The sequence below is a fragment of the Arachis hypogaea genome, chromosome 8, assembly GCF_003086295.3.
Source record: "Arachis hypogaea cultivar Tifrunner chromosome 8, arahy.Tifrunner.gnm2.J5K5, whole genome shotgun sequence".
Taxonomy (NCBI): domain Eukaryota; kingdom Viridiplantae; phylum Streptophyta; class Magnoliopsida; order Fabales; family Fabaceae; genus Arachis; species Arachis hypogaea.
This window is the reverse complement of record NC_092043.1, coordinates 47,842,538-47,860,183: the sequence shown is the minus strand read 5'-3', so window position 1 is coordinate 47,860,183 and position 17,646 is coordinate 47,842,538. Positions and strand designations below refer to the sequence as shown.

General features: G+C 30.4%; 2 protein-coding genes across 5 annotated transcripts; both read right to left on the bottom strand.

Moving 5' to 3' along the window:
• Nucleotides 1-4,132: 4,132 nt before the first annotated feature.
• On the bottom strand, nt 4,133-11,680 carry LOC112707954 (uncharacterized). 4 transcript variants are annotated; one of them, XM_025760011.3, is made up of 10 exons: nt 11,319-11,680; nt 8,910-10,162; nt 8,541-8,642; nt 6,560-6,647; nt 6,279-6,464; nt 5,475-5,528; nt 5,309-5,361; nt 5,065-5,212; nt 4,929-4,996; nt 4,133-4,670 (listed from the first exon to the last, which is right to left on the bottom strand). In XM_025760011.3, the coding sequence occupies exons 2-5, from the start codon at nt 10,034-10,036 to the stop codon at nt 6,360-6,362; spliced, it is 1,422 nt and encodes a 473-aa protein (XP_025615796.1). In that variant the 5' UTR covers nt 10,037-10,162; nt 11,319-11,680; the 3' UTR covers nt 4,133-4,670; nt 4,929-4,996; nt 5,065-5,212; nt 5,309-5,361; nt 5,475-5,528; nt 6,279-6,359. The 4 variants fall into 4 exon arrangements, with proteins under 4 accessions (XP_025615796.1, XP_072057647.1, XP_025615799.1 ...); XM_072201546.1 differs by having other exon boundaries at nt 5,065-5,182; XM_025760014.3 differs by lacking the exons at nt 4,133-4,670; nt 4,929-4,996; nt 5,065-5,212; ... (2 more) ...; nt 6,279-6,464; nt 6,560-6,647 and adding exons at nt 7,438-7,740; nt 7,876-8,055.
• A 3,857-nt stretch (nt 11,681-15,537) lies between these two features.
• Nucleotides 15,538-17,549, bottom strand: LOC112707952 (psbP domain-containing protein 2, chloroplastic). Its single transcript, XM_025760007.3, has 3 exons — nt 17,097-17,549; nt 16,436-16,591; nt 15,538-15,828 (listed from the first exon to the last, which is right to left on the bottom strand). The coding sequence occupies exons 1-3, from the start codon at nt 17,412-17,414 to the stop codon at nt 15,574-15,576; spliced, it is 729 nt and encodes a 242-aa protein (XP_025615792.1). The 5' UTR covers nt 17,415-17,549; the 3' UTR covers nt 15,538-15,573.
• Nucleotides 17,550-17,646: the final 97 nt, after the last annotated feature.

Genomic DNA, 17,646 nt, shown 5'->3' with positions numbered 1-17,646 from the left:
AATTACACTATTGCCCCTATGCACAGTTGAATAATCAATTTGTTGTGTCTTTTTGTAAGTGTACTTTAGCAACGAAATTAGTACTGTTATGCCAAACTAGTACCTTAATTATGCCACTTTTTCTTTTTCGTGTGGGAAAGAGAAGAGTGTATCTCCCAATAATATGAGAAGAGAAGTGTTTAACTTTGTTATAGAAACTATAAATAGGTACCTCCTATTTGTTTTATTTTTTTTTCAAACGATCACAAATCGGACAGTCCGATCTGTGATTTTGAAAATAAAAAAATTTTAAAGTTGAAATCGGACCGTCCGATTTTCATTTTAAAAAATAAAAAAAAAATAAAAAATCCAAAACAGACCCTGCGATTTGTAGTTTTTTTTTCAAACAAATTGGACCCTCTGATTTGTAGTTTATTTTTTTCTTTAAACAAATCAAACTATCCGATTTGAATAAAACACCATATAAAAAAAACACCTAATCTTCCAATAACAATGTATTATACATATATTTAACCAATATAAAAACAATTAGCCTAATTATGCTAATGCAATCAGAATGTTATAATTTATTCTTAAAATATATTTAACATTAACAGTAATTATTTAGAGAGTAATATTACTCTCACAAGTCACAATTAATAATTCCATTTTATTATTGTGTGTGTTTTTTCAAAATTATCTCTTGTTTTTATTACTTTACTTTTATATACAGTAAAAAAAATATTATTGAATAATTTTAGAATAATATACATCAATAAAAAATATTATTAATTAAAGAGGGACAATATTATACTCTTAATTTTCAATCTTTTCTCTATTTTTAATTAAAAAATTATTGTTACTCTTAAAATTCATATTAAATATGTTCCAATATCATGCTAGTATTTTTCTGATTTGAGAAAGTTATCAATGTAGGAATATTAAACATAATTTTATGCTACATCATATCGTAACGATGAAAGTTGTAATAAAAATTAAATGACATTGTTTATCTATTTATCTATTTTTAATATATAAAAATAGGTACATAGATTTATCTAGTTACTTTTAAGTTATTTCTCTTCTTCTACTAACGTCATGTCAGCATCAACGCTTATTTGGTAAAATTTTAGAATTCACCACTCAAATCTTGTCAAATCAACTTTTATTTTCACATAAAAAACCACAAAAAAAACTAAAAAACACAATAAAAACCAACAAATTAATTTTCACCAAATCAATCTTTATTTCTAAAACAACAAAACACAAATTAACATTTACCCCGACAAAAAACTCTCAAAACCAAAGAGTTTATTACCTTTCTTAAACCCTCACCCTCTTAGCACCTCTCTGTACCAAGATCCTATTTCCTCCATCCTCTTCCGGTCCCATCCTATTTCCTCCATCATCTTCCGGTCTCATGAGCTATTGTTTTTTCCTCAAAACAAATTGTACATCGCGATGTCCATCTCGCCGCATTGCATAAATTGCAAGAACGCAAACTCCATTTATTCTTTTGCGGTTTTCCTGCCAGTGCTCAATTCTGGGTCTCAGACCAACGTCACCATTCGGCGCCGCCAACATAGGAAATTTGTCCCAGGTATCTTCTTAAAGATTTTCAACTTTGCCGTTTACTCTTCTCATTGTTCAATATCATTTTCAATAGTCTTATTTATTTGTTATAAATAATATTTTAATTGTGAACTCGTTGCAAGTAGCACAAGTTTATGTATTCCTCTTTTGCAAACGGTTCTGTCCAACCGTCACAACCAAAATTAATGTGCATTTAAAATTATTGCTCCCTATATACTATCGATTGCAATATTTCATCATCAAATTATGAATTGTTATTTTACATGTGGAGTATTTCTTCCACAATTTACATTTACGTGTTCCTCTTTTTTAAATTGTTATTCCCACATGTGCAGTATTGCTTCCACAATTTACTTAGAATGGATTATCATTCTTTGACCATGTCTTATTCTCTTTGTTGTAGAAGAATTTGCAGTGGTAATGACAGACCGGAAGAGTTAATACCCAAAATTGCTAGATGAAAATCAACTAATCACCTATTTAGTAAAATGTTTTAAAAAAATTAAAACAAAAAAATTCTTATCTATTATTATTCAATTGAAACATCAAGTACTAATTAAATGCAATAAACATACATTAAAAGTGTCATAATAATAATAATAATTATAAAAAATTTCATACAAATAATTAAATTCTACAACTTATACATATTAAGACTCTTACTACTCTTCATTTCTTAATCTCTTATACTAATTGTCAAAAATTTCTTAAATTTAATATAACATTTTTATATGTTTTTCATTCTCATTCATTTATTTTTTTTATTATTTACAAATAAAAAAACTGCAAGAAAAAATAAATTGTAGTCATTAATGCAAATCGAAAAATTAAAAAAAAATGGAGTTTTGTATAATTCTAATATAAATAATTTATGTCTTTTTTAAAAATAAATAAATTTAAAATCTATTTATAATATGTTCTCAAATATTTTTAATATAACATTTATTAAAATATACTATATAATATAAATAATCTACTTTTCTGCACATTGCACGAGTCTCACTCTAATTTCTAAAGTAGCACTAGAGACTTAGTCAATTTCTTTCTGTTACCTCATATAAATTAAACACGAAAGAATCATCAAAATGATTGACACTCCTAAGGATAAGATTAATCTGAATAAAGGCTAGGAAAAATAAAGAACACTTAATTTACAAGCAATGCCATTTAAAATGAATTGAATTTGATGACTTGTCCCATTTATTTATCGAATTAACCATAAAAAATAATTTTAAATTATCTAAATGTTGACAAAAATACATTTAAATTTTATTATTGATAAAAATGTCTTCAAATAATTTTAAAATGTGATAAAAATGTCAAACAATAAATATATATTTTTAAAAAATGTCTTAGAAATTGAATTTTGATGTTATTTTTACAAGTATGATTATAAAAATAAGATATTATTATCTATAAAATTTGGTAATTTTTCGTTAAGTATATATCTTTTTTGTAATTTTTTTTGTTAACAACCAATATTACTTTTAAAAAATCACAATAATATATATATATATATATATATATATATATATATATATATTAAATAAGTTTTTATTAAAAGTGGTCGAATGACTAATCTATTTAACGAATATGTTTTAGAAGACTTTTAAAAAATAAAATTTTATAGTGAACTAAAATATCCAATTTAAAATTTGTTAGAAAATTAATTTAAATATTTACTAAAAAATAAATAATTTCTACTTCACGAGTTCTTTCAAAGAGTTATTACATGCTCATTTAATTGGTGCGTTTTAAACTAATGAAAAAATGATTAAGTCAACCTATATAGATGATTTTCTTATTTGAGTAGTATTCTTTTCTATTTAGCAAATTCATTCTCACAAATTTTTTGATCAATTAAATCTCAAATTTCTGAACTATTCTTGTATAAAAAAATTTCACTATTTTTTTATGAAAAATGCTAAAAAGGACACTCTTTTCTTCTATTTATAAAATATATATTTTTTTATAACTTTTAAAAAATTTTCTTTTTAATTAAATTAAAATTTTTTGTGTTAATTAATATTAAATTTATCTATTTTTTAAAAAATTTTATTTTTGTCATTAAATTTTTCTTACAAAAATGCTCTCTTTAATAAATTATTTTTTATTGATTAAATTGTATTTTTACCAAAATATTTTTAAAAAAATTAATAATTAAATTATCTTTTTCTAAGACACCCTTCAATAATTTTTTAATTATTAAATTGTGATTTTACCAACATTTTTATTAACAATTATTTTTATATTTTACTATTATTTTTTCGATATTAATATATATTATTTTAACATTAAAAAAAATCTTACCAATCTTAATATGTATAATAATTAATATATATTGATATCGAAAAATAATCTTATCAAGATTTTTTTTATTTAATATTTAAACCGAGAAAACTTGTTAAACTAATATTTTTTTAACACCCCTACCTACAGCTCGCCTCCTCCTGCAAATTGCCCCACCCAGAGAAGTTCGAAAAACACAACAATAACATTTAATAACTGAGTGATACACTAAACCTTGGTCCATATCTAAAAAAAAACATCCAAAATAATTCTATAAAAAAAAGTTTGATAAGGTTAAAATATTTTATCTTTTAATACAAAAGATTATTTTCATTTACATTATTGCATTTTTTTGGTGCATTGTACAAGTTTAAATCTAATAATCTTTGACTACAACATCCTCTTGCAAGTAGAATCGTATATAAGCTGCCATAGACTTCTTGGTTCTTTCTCATTCTTTGTCTTCAGAAGACGTGCAAATTTGCAAAAACCAGCATGGTATCTTGACAAAGACAAATCACCTTTCTTCACATCAACTTTAATCTCGCGCCACATGTGCTTATTTGGTCTCAATAATGCCCACTTCATTGCCTATATGGCTAAAGGGCGCATATAACACATAGATCTGTATTGCCCACTGCATTACCACCTTCTTCCTCATAGCACATAATCATGCAGAGTCTGAAAAGTTTAAAGCAAATAAACAAGGCTTAATTAGCTAATATATAAAACCCAAGTTTTAGAGAAATACTTGTCTTCAAGGATTGGTCTTTGTCAGTCATCAATCTGAGCCTCCCATTGCCGGTGCCCTATGTCACCAATTCATAGAAGCTTTAATAAGTTATTCATGAAATCTATTAGGCTATTAGCAGTTAAAACTATGGTGCATGCTTTGGGAAATCATCTAAATTTGCCATCAAAGAAAGAACAGAAAAGAAAAGAGAAAATTTTATCCATAGTCTGGCTCTCCAAAAATATATCTATGGATATAATTCTCAATACTTAGTTTAGCAGCAATCCCAACCATAGAAATACAAAATTTAATGTATCTCATCAAAGAGTATTACCGATAATAGCATCATGCACAATCTTTGCAGCTGCAACCCCATTTGTACCATAGAATTTAGTGTAACGCCTGTTAAGTTTTGTTAGTTAAGCATAGTCTTCAGACAGGAAATTTTATACAAGTTCTCTACAGCCAACCTGTTGTAAACCCTTCCTGCCGGAACTTGACTTCAGGGAAGTCTCATGCTAGTGAAAATGTGACGGTTTGTTGAGCATCTGAAGCAATAGTCAGAGTTGCTGCAACAGCTGCTCCAATCTGATGCAATGAATAACTTTGTCATTCACCCTAGCATGACATAATATGTATCTTGAATGTTAGAATAAAAAAGCAATCAAATGGGAGATTTTCACAAAGAAGGTGAACAAGTCACAATTTTCTTACATCTTTGAATTAAAATGATCGCCACTAAACTCAGAAAGTCCTCCAACAGAATTCTGAATGCATACATCAATTGTTTGCATTAAGCACCCCAAGGGCCAAGAATAGGATAAAACATTAAAACACCAACAGTGTAACAGTAAATAGTCAACAAAAAAGCTTCACTTACAGTCCATGTGAAAAGCAAGGTGACATCTGCTGTTGTTTTTCCAAAATTATTTAACTGCATAAACAACATTAATTGCTTATAGGAGCAACATATGAATCAAATTCTAAGTAAAAAAGAAATTGAAGTGACTCTTGCCTACCACGAAAGAAAGAACTTATGATGTAACAGCAACAAAATAGCTTCAAGTATAAATTAAATCAAACTCTCGTAGCTAAAATTAGCTTATTCGAATCATAACAAGAATAATGCACTAAATTAAACTAAAGCACCAAGTCGAAGACACTCAAGATCATAATGGTTCTACAACGAAACAAAGAGGTGAAGCAAGGAGTTGAGAAAAATACCTATGGCAACGTTCTCCAACCAAAAATGGCATAAAAAGATTAATGGGAAATCAAAAGAGAAAGAATGGCTTGAACAGTACTCAAGCACGAGAACAAAAAATAGATGAAATAAGACAATAATGTAGGACAAGTAAAAACGGGCATATTTAATGAACGACTTCAATAAAGAATTCAATGATGGTGCCAATGAATATGAAAAGGATTAATCTCTACATACAAGTGTTTTACATTTACAAGCTTTACAAGTCTGAACGAAACCCACCTATTAAACAGTTACAGAAATACACCCAAAGGATTGCACAAATACACCCAAAAGATTTAAAAAATACACCCAAAACAGGAGGAGACAGTATATTTCTTCTTGAAATCTTTTAATGTTTTGCTGGTTAAGGATGAAGCACATGACAGAGACAATCTAGAAGAAAAACCTAGTCATCCACCGGTTTGAGTAAAACAGTACCTTGAATAATGTTTCTTCCTTTTTTCTGGTGAATCAATAAACCATAGTCATCCACCAGTTTGAGCGTTGCCGGTAGATCTCCTATTTCCGAGAACGAGTTGCAGAAACACTTAATCGTGAAGTTAGAAGTTGATGATCCATCATTGCAATCATGTTGATGGCAAAGGGAAGCCACGTGTACAACATCTACAAGCGCAAAGAGCTTATTGATTTCAAGCACAACAAAAAATAATTACCTAACACTAATTTTTTTCAACACTAGAGTTGTGAATTGCAGTTACCTTGAACGGCGAGCATGGCGTCAAGGAAGAAGTGGCGGAAAGGAAGGGGCGCGTGGTTTTTTTTTTGGATTTGGAGCAACTTGTATAACTTATAAGCCAAAAAAGCTTGTATGGGTAAGAGGCCTCATATGAAAATAACTGATCTCTTCAAGGAGTAGAAAATTTGTGAATAAGATTCAAACAAGTATTATTCGTATTTACTGTGATCAAATAAAATAACTTACATAGAAATTTACTCTATAATTATATATAGAAAATGTACACACTATATAACATTCGAAAGATAACATGGAAAATATATAACTTAAATTGAAGTATGTTCTATGAATGTCTTTTCTTTTCTCTTTTATAGAATGGAAATAATTTTCTTTTATGAACAGCAGATAATTCTATTACATCTTGTCTTCATTTTCTTATCTAAGGCTGTCATGATAAATATGATTTTCACGATAATAAGAACAACAAAAGTGTTGTTACAAAAGTCACTTATTCTCGTTCATAAAAAAGAGGCAATAATAACATCACAAAATTTTATTACTGCCATCATGTAAATACAGCACACAACAAGTTAATTGGAGTAATTGCGTAAATACTTAACAAGCTCATTAGTATCAAATATTTTGTCTATAATCTAATTAGTGTCAAGCTCTTCTTATACTAACTCTCAACATCAATGACAACCAAATAAAATATGAAAAAGAAGTAATCATTAATAAAAGTATAAAATTAACTAAAAATATTTTATAACTAATTTTTATGGATAAAATACTTTTAAAAAAATTTTACATATCTGTTTAATTAATACATTTGAAGCTAATAATCCTTTAAAAAGATACATCTTTTCTACCAAAAGTCCTTTCGACATAAACATCAAAGACTTTAGATAAAATCTAGTTCGCCGTCCCCTTCGACATTGCCATCAAGGCCGGAGAACTAGAAAATCAAATATTATTGATAAAAAGGTTATGAATCACAATTACATCTATAATGATAGCATATTCCTACATCATTATTTTTTCAAACCTATCTTCCAGTCATTGTTCATTTACAAGACTAGCTAACAACTAACTCGAACTAGATATGTGTAACATAAATAAAAATCTTTAGACCATTTACATGTTCTTCCTCCTTTAAGCAAATCCTCCTCCATCCATTAAAAACCTCGGAATAGGGCACAATTTCTACATTGAAAAACAATTAAAATAGTGTAACTACCATGAATAATAACTTAAGAGTTTAAAATAGCCAATTAAATATTTTCTATATTAGTAGAAATTGAATTAGACTAACTGATTGAGAGTAAAGAAATGACTTACGATGATCAAATTACATCAAAAATGCTTTTTCTTAGCTTTTTTCCTTTAGCCAAATCTTCTTGATGTAAAAAATGTTTCTGAGCATGACTGGAAATTTGACTCGGAGTTTTTGTTTTTACATAATATTCTGAAATTCTTTTCCAGTGTGAACCTTCTTCTTGGTACCCTTTAATAAATAACCTTCAAAAATATGATTTTTGAAATAACTATTAACAAATGTTATACTAAAAATTTTTGAACAAAAACATAAACTATTTAATTAGTAACGACATTTTTAGATATCAAACAATTTTTTTTTTCTTTTTTGGATTTCAGTCCAAACCAGAAACCTTATTACGCCAACCACGGTCAAAACAAAATAAATTTAGCAATCAACAAAAATTACTTTAAAACTCACTCAAATTGTTAGTTGTTGATGCACAAAAGACACTAATGTATGAAAGGTTTAATTAACAAGAGAGCAGTGAAGTCGATCTTACAAAAAAGAGGTGCTAGACTTATATATTGTAGATAACATACAATCACAAGTTAGAGATATATCTAAATCAAGAGAAGTGCTCCTATATGTTGATACTAGTTGCTTCACTTTTTTTTTGGTAAATACCAATATTCAACTAGATAATAAATAAATAAGAGGTAAAAAGAAGTAATATAATAATAAATACCTATGTTCATCTTCGGTCCAATGATATCCTGTGTTTGTTGGTGCTGCCTCCTCTTGTGCAGTTGGCACGACCTCCTCCTCTGCAGCTGGCACGACCTCCACCCTGCCATGATAATAAACGAAATATTTGATAATCAATGAATTTCATGTAAACAAAAATATTTATACATTTGACATCTCCATTTCAAAATATTTTATTTATTTCAAAAACAAATTAAAGGGAAAAAAAAGTCCATTGTTTATTAGGTTTGTTCATAAAACTTATAAGAAAAAGGAAATATAGAATAAGTAAACAGAAAGAAAGAAAGAAAGATTACGAGAAATAAACCTTGCGAAATAAGAAGAGAATGAAAATATTGAGAATACCGACCTGTGATGATGATCCGTCGAATAAGGCTGTGATGGTGGTGGTGTTGTTGCATTGATGATGGGGATGGAGAGAGGAGTGCTTGTATGATGACCGTTATGGATGGCTTTGATGTCGTTCATCAGCTTCTGAAAGTGCTCTTGCAGCTGTGCCGGGGTCCTGCCGGGGAGACGAGCAGCAACGTCCTCCCAACGGTTGTCGATAGCATCCTGAAAACAACTGGTAATAACCGACTCAAAGGCTTTGTTCTCCTCCCAAGTCCAGACCGGAGGTTGAGGTTGAAGTGGTTGATGACCACCGACATCAGGAATCAGCTCTAACATGTTCCTCGAATCCCACTGAGTCTGAGGCTGAGGCTGAGGTGGTGGATAACCACACGTGTCAGCGAAAAACTCATCCGTCACCGTCCTTACTATATCCCTCTGAGACTGAGGCCGAGGGTGAGAAAGAAGCCGAGGCCGAGACCGAGACCAAGGCCGAGACTGAGGCTGAGGCCGAGGCTGAAGCTGAGGCTGAGGCTGAGGCTGAGGCTGAGGCGGTAGCTGAGGTGGTAGATTACCACACATGCCAATGGCACACGGCTGAGGCTGAGACGGTAGCTGAGTAGGTTGATTTCCAGACACGTCAATGGCACACGGTTGAGGCTGAGACTGAAGTGGCCTAGACCAAGGCTGGGGCTGGGGCTGAGACGGTAGTTCAGGTGGTTGATTACCACACACGTCAATGGCACATGGCTGAGGCTGAAACTGAAGTGCCCGAGACCAAGGCTGAGACTGAGACGGAGACGGTAGCTGAGGTGGTTGATTACCACACACGTCAATGGCACATGACTGAGGCTGACACTGAAGTGGTTGATAACCAGATAATGGGCTTTCCCAATACTGCTCTGTCATGTTCATTGCTTCGGCCAAACACTCATCAATAACCAGCTGAGGTGGTTCATTACCACTCACGTCCATGGCACACGGCTGGGGCTGGGGATCACCTACATTGGCGGCAACAATCTTTTTTTCGTCCCCATTCCAGACGGGCTCAGGCAGAGGCGGAAACTCAAACTGAAACTGCCGTGCTTCATCGGCATCAAAGTCTATCATATCCCACGGGTCTCTGATATCCCACGGATTCATCATTGCAGAATCTGATTGCTCTTCACTCCTTCTTCTTCTCTTCTTCTTGGCTCCTTCTCTTCTTCTTCTTCTTCTTCTCCTCCTTCTTCTTCTTTCTTGGTTTCCTACTTTTTCTTTTTTCTTGGTTTCCTATTTTTAGATATAGTAATATGGTATTTATTTATGTAAGCTTCACTTTCTAAGATAGTGTGTGTCAATTTAATTTATATTAAATTATGGATAAAAAATAAAAGATTTCATTTTAAAATTTCATTCTAAAATTCTTTTTTTATCTTTTTGTACTATGTAAATGTGGATAGTTTTAAGTAAAGCAAAAGACTATCAGAAGGCATTATGTAAGCTTCACTTTTTAAGATAGAGTGTGTCAATTTAATTCATATTATATTATGGATAAAATTAAAAGATTTCATTTTCAAATTTCAGTTTTAAAATTTCATTGTAGGATTTTTTATCTTTTTGTATGATGTAAATTTAGATAATTTTTAACTAAAACAAAAAACTCTCATAACAGAAGGCATTAAATATTGATTTAAATTAAATATAAGTTTAAATGTAAAACGAAAATTCAAATACAATATTCTAGTGAGGCCGTACGCCTTAGTACATGTTTGGGCGCCATTATTTTGTTAAAAAAAAAATCTTTTTTCAATGAAAAAAAGATCTTTTTTTTATTTTTTAACGTGTTTGGCAAATTTCTAGTAGTAAAAGTAAAAGCACTAGTAAAATCAAAAAAAGATCTTTTTTGAGAAGTTGTAATTTACATCTTTTTTTTAAAAGATCTTTTTTCCTTAAAAAAATGATGTTTTTCATGTAATAAATAAACAAAAAAGTACTTTTATATTGTTATACCCAAACATAATTGATAGATAAAAAAATCTTTTTACATGAGATATCCAAACATAAAATTACTTTTACTTTTCTATAAAATCTTTTAAAAAAAGATAACTCGAATAAATATCTTTTCTTAGAAGCTCACCCAAACAAGCCCTTAAAGTAGTAAAATGGACAGACATAGTAAAGATATGGAAGGAGTACTTAATCTTGAAGCCTAAAATCAAGGCGTTATCTTAGAAGGAGGAGATCTTGTCCAGAATTTCTCAAAATCCAAAGAGAGAGGAAAACATATAGATTTTAAACTCAATATTTTACCCGCCTCATTCCATTTCCATTTAATTCTATTGAATCATTTTCCAACACATCAATACTAAACATACGCAATTCTTCACAGTAGAAAAAGCTTATCAAAGATTAAGGTCACTCAACAAAAATGGGTAAATAATTTTACCTTAGTCCAACAAGAGGGTATAAGAAGAGTGAACCTTCCTTCGAATCAGTGTATCTCTGAAGCTCCAAATCCAATTCTTGAGCCATCAAGAATGCAGCACTAGTGTTTGATAAATTGCACGAAAGAAAAGTTGTGAGAAGAAGAGTAAGATGGAGCTTCCTTCTTAGTAAAAAATGTTGAAAAATGCAGGATGTGGTTGTTGTGAGGTTCATTGTGAAGAATGAAGGTAGCAGAATTGAAAGAGGGGATTGAGAAGAAGGTTCTGGAAGAAGAGTGTTGTGAATAGTGGAGAAGAGTGAAGCAAGTTTTCAAAGCCATTGGAATTGAATTACAAAGTCTAATGTGTTGGGGTTTCATTGGTCACAGGGACATGACAACCTTAAGGGCATTAATTGTAAAAATTGAACTCATTTGTTACCGTTATTTTTATTTTAATTATTAGTAGTTTCAATAAATGCCATGTTTGAGGTTTGAAAACCAAACCCCTTATCGAACCGTAGAGTTAAATGTTCAAAAGATTTAAAAAGATATATATTTTGTGGTTTATTATTTTATATAATAAAATAATATATTAATATATAAAAGATATATATTTTTTTAAAAAGATTAAATCTTTTGTAGTTTATTATTTTAAACTGATGAACTATTAAAGTACTATATCAGTTTGACTAGTTAGTCAATTTTTTTATTTTTAATTAATTTTCTGTCAAACGATTTATATTAAACCAAACTAATTTGATGGCAAGTTTTAATTAATTGGGTGGAACGAAATAATTTCAGTCTGATTTTCTCTTGACTCATTCTTGCTTTAAGTATTTTTTTCGTCTTCTTAACTAACTTTTTTTTTGGATTTCTTTTTTTAAACACAACATTTATATAAGTGAATACATTTATATAAGGTTTACTGGTTAGTTAGAGTATGTTAGTTAGATTAGATTATAATTAAAAATAGAAAAGATTTTATTTCAAAAATTTCATATTTAAATTCATTTTAAGATTTTTTGTTTTCGTGTTATATGTAAATGTAGAAAGTTTTAAATACATCAAAAAGATTCTCATATATGATATAAAAAAGATTTAAATTTGTTTTCTAAAAAATATAACTAGTGTTTTTTTTTGTTTATTTTATTTGGAAAATAATCATATTATCCAATAATATAGTGTACAAAATAATTTTTATTTTTAAATTAAGTCTGATTAGTGAGATAAAATTTAAAATAATACTTTATTTTTATTCAAATTTAAATATGAATTCATAATTGATTAACAACTCGTTTTTTTAATTTCAATAAAAAAATTAATTTGGTGTAAAATATTTAGTCTGAACATAAATTTCAGTCTGGTTGATTTTTATGATTTTCAACTAAGATTAAACATAAATCAATTGTCATATTTTAAGAAGCAAAATTCAAGAGAAGGGAATAATATCCAATGTATAATTAGTCATAAGATAATATATTATATTATTACGTATAATATCTAATGTATATTGTTTTTTTACAAAGTTAATATATAATTTATTTAGAGTTAATTTATTATAATTTTTTTTATAAACTCTGTAGAATATAAAAATAGTGATCTTATTTTTTATTATTATTTAAAAAATTATTCATAATTTTAAATTATGCAATTAACTTAATTAATAATATTTATTATTCCTTTTCTAATCGAAATAGTGTGTCCCTCTAAAATCATCTGCAATAATTTGTGTTGTGGGCTATCTACAGAATTGGGTGAGGTTTCAAGCTTTCTCAAGCCAAGTAGCCAACAATCTGATTCTCTTTTCCCTCCTTATACACATGCTTTAATTACAAGTTATCTATTTAGATAACAAATTCAAAAAAAAAATATTGACTCGTTTAGTTTGATAGATTTTTTAAAAAATAGATAAAACTTTTATTTTAAATATCCATATATATTTGATATATAATTAGTTCATCCATTTAAATCTATAATAGACCTAAACAAATTGGATTAATAGACCAATTTGTTTGACACTCTTACTTACACAACTAACTATATCCAAAATTCAAACTATGATTTTGATGATTTTCAGTGGCTAAAAGAAGAGGGGTTGAATCTTAGCCCTCTTTTTATCAATTTCACTTTCTGGTCTTTGAGGAGACTTTTTTATTTTTGTCTCGTCCCTAATCACGAGACTTTTATTTTTGTCTCGTCACTTGGCACGAGATATTTTTCGATTTTAGCTCCTGTGCAGTAGAAATAGAAATGAAGTAGAAGAGAGAGAAAATTACACCAGATATATCCTAGTTCAGCTGCTAAGTGCAGTGCAGCCTACATCCAGTCTCCATCACAACAATGATGAAATTTCACTACAATTATCCTGATTTCAAACTGTAAAGTGCTAACCCAATTTACAAGGGGATTCCCACAAAATCATGAAACACAACACAGATGTACAAAAGAACTCTAAGGACATCTATGGTTTTTTCTTTTAATTTTGCACTCTTTGTCTTTTTTCGCTCTATGGCTTTTTCATACAAACCTTACTGTTTGCCTTTTTCCATGAGACTCAAGACATGACAAAATTAAACAGAAAAATACTAAACAAAATATATTGAAGGAGAAGAAAATCTGTAAGCTTAGGTAGTTATGAGAATCCTGTGCCTTGCACTCTCACTGCTTACTTCTAACTCCTTGAATCAAATTGTGACTGTTCACCCCTTTTATAGAGAGGAGAAGCCTTCACAGTTGAAACAAAAACCAAGCTTAACTTCTTTTCCTTCACTCATAATCGGTTCGGCCAAAGAGAGATAAGAGGTAACCCATGCAAAACCCAACATGCAAATACCTCTAGTTCTTCCTTGGTCATCACTCTTCATCAATCTGAGCGCTCCATTCTTGGGTTGCTCTCCAAGATGAAATTCTAACCCTTGATACTTCATGATGATGATGGTTTCATCTGCTCCAATCTCTGCCTCTTCCATCACGTAGCCACCCTAACTACCTTCTGTGGTGGTTGAACATAATCAGAGACAAGCCATCCCTCCAAGGATCTTCACCTTGCTGGCCGAAATCTTCTTCAACCTTTTTTGGTATGGAGAAGTTAAGATCCCATCACAAAATCTTTCCACAAGTGATAAGATTCTCAGCCACAGCATATTTTAAGTTTTATTTTTCTTGCCATCATTGAGATGGTCTTGTAGCGTGCTCCATCTTTCTTTCGGTGGCTAGGTGTAGCTTCCATGGTTGTTGGGTATTGACCGAAAGAGAAGAGAGAAAGATGAGAGAGAATATAGAATTAAAGAAAAAGCAATTATTTGAAATGGAACAAATTAAATAAAATGGAATTGCTTTTACTTCCCTTACTAGAGTGGCGTGTAGCATTAAACACATCAATCATGTCACTCATACTCTCTCTCATTTATGTTTCCAATGCTACCAAGTTAAATTTTGAAAGCCATCCCTTAATAAGAAATGGAATCCGTTGGGACCATGGAGCCAATGTACTTTCTTTCATTATGTTTCGGACCAAGTATTGGATCACTTAGCATAGATCATAGTTGGGCTTTGGAACAATGAGATTCATTCTGGCCCAATAATGAGAATACTAATTCAGCCCCAATAATCAAAGCACTTTTGCATCAATGCTGAAAGTTTTTATAAAACATTTGGGCTTACAACATTTTCTTTTATTTTCGGCCCAATGCTAAATCTGTATAGCAAAAATTAACTTGGTCATCATATATGAATTAATATTTTTGCAATTAATTAAATTAATAATGTTTAGTAATCACAAATGTTAATTTAGAGTTTTCCAAACTCATCAGATTTAACCAACAATATTTCTGAGCCAAAATATTTAGATTTCGGTTTACAGCTACATATAACTATGTGTTCTTTTCGCCTTCTTCATAAATAGCTTAAGGGAGGAAGGATCAGTGGAAAGCGTAAGCCTATGCCTGTGAATTAAACCTAGTTGAGATCTCGCTAACTATAATCTTCTGAAAATAATTTGTTCATGCAATCAACGTTTTTTATCTTTGTTGAAAATAATTACACACCTCCTGCAGTATTTTCTCTTTCGAAAAGATATAATGTTCAACTGTTCAAGTAATATGTAGCTATGTAAGTTAAAACATAGTGATATAAAATCATACACTAGAATTTCAGTCTGGTTGATTTTTATGACTTTCAACCAAGACTGAACATAAATCAGTTGCCATATTTTAAGAACCAAAACTCAATAGAGGGAGAATAATCAGAGAAGAAATGAGATTTTCATTTCAAAGTTTTAAGCTGCTGCATTAAAGGAATGGAGAACTTGCTCTAAAATCATTCTTTTATATGGTTCAAGAGGACTCTCTGGTTTATCAGAATGAACAATGTTAAGAAGATAGAGTTTCTTTGAGGTCACAAATGCTGCAGAAAATATCCTCTTCTTTCCTCCACGAGTACTATCAATGGTGTATTCAAATTCATAAATTTGCAAATCTCCATTTCCTGATCTTTCTGAAGCTGCAATTAATTTAGCTTCCTTTGTACTTTCCTGAAGATGAGGAGAACAATACACACAAGTTAAAATGATATACAATCACATAGACATTTGATTATCCCCTAGGATCAAAGACAATTTTGCCTTCTTACTTTAGTTGTTAAATGCAGAGCAAACTATATGTAATGGCCATTACTCCTTTGGTCATAAATACGGAAGCAATGTTTCACTAACATCTATGATCATTGCTACTTTTGATTTAATTAAATAAAGATCAACGAAGAATCTACTATGGATAAAAATAAATAATTACAGGAAGGAATACTTTAGAGGCTTAGAGCACAGGTGAGGTGCCAATAGTTTGTTATAGGAAGAGAAGGTTCTAGAGTCCTTTTTATTATATAATGTAATGAATGAAACAGAGAAGACAATTTTTAGCCAATTACTTAGTTTAGCCTTTAGTGTCTTAGCGCTTAGTATTAGCGAAATGATGTTCACAACAGAGTCAAAGTAATCCAAGGTAAATATTTCAGCTCATTATTCCTTTGCTTATGTTGTTATGGTAAAGTACAGGGAGATTCTTCTAATCAATATCATCAACACTTGACTCAAATTTTCCATTGGTCACAGAAAGTTCCAGCAATGGAAACAAGAACCTTACCTTACGCCTTTCTGCTTGTAAAAGCTTATCAGCAACAAACTCGGGGCTCCCGAAGTCTCCAAGATTTTCAAGACGAACTGGGTTCACAACAACCCCAATGTTGTTGCTCCCCATACTTGCATCTTGAAACAAAGCAGTTGCCCCAGCTTTATCAACCTATTCATTGTAAACCAGAGCAGCAAAGATTGTTACCATGTAAATGGAAAGTGTTGTAATTTGGTGGGAATAAATAACAACTTTTTATGAAATATGATGATCAGTTTCATCCAATACTATTCCATTTCCATTTCATCCAAGTTTAAATTTTATGCATTTTCAATGCAAAATTCTTCTAAATTAATATCAAATCAAACTATTGCTATATAGACAAAACAAAAAGTGGTTAACTTCTACACCTCAATCTCAACAAGAAACCAATTTGATCTATGCAACAGCACACGATTAAATGTCTGTGTAAAAGAGTTACACACTAACAGCTAGATATTAACTGAATATTTTACCCACCTCATTCCATTTCCATTTAACTCTATTGAATCATTTTCCAACACATCATACCAAACAGAGAGGAAAACATACGCAATTCTTCACAGTAGAAAAAGCTTATCAAAGATTAAGGTTAATAATAAATTTGAATTCTAAAAAAATGGGTAAATAATTTTACCTTAGTCCAAGAAGAGGGTATAAGAAGAGTGAAACCTTCCTTGGAATCAGTGTATCTCTGAAGCTCCAAGTCCAACTCTTGAGCCATCAACAATGCACCACTAGTGTTTGATAAATTGCTCGAAAGAAAAGTTGTGAGAAGAAGAGCAAGATTGAGCTTCCTCTTAGTAAAAAATGTTGGGAAATGCAGGATGTGGTTGTTGTGAGGTTCATTGTGAAGAATGCAGGAAGCAGAATTGAAAGAGGGGAATGAGAAGAAGGTTCTGGAAGAAGAGTGTTGTGAATGGTGGAGAAGAGTGAAGCAAGTTTTCAAAGCCATTGGAATTGAATTGGAAAGTCCAATGTGTTGGGTTTCGTTGGTCACAGGGATATGAGAACGTTAACTGTCGTTAATCGTTATCCATACTTCATTTGGGCTAAAGGGGAAAAAAGGGTAAGTACTTAAATAAAAAAAAAAAATGAACTCATTTGTTACCGCTATTTTTATTAGTAGTTTCAACAAATGTCATGTTTGAGGTTTGAAATTCCAACCGGTCATTAAATCGGTAGAA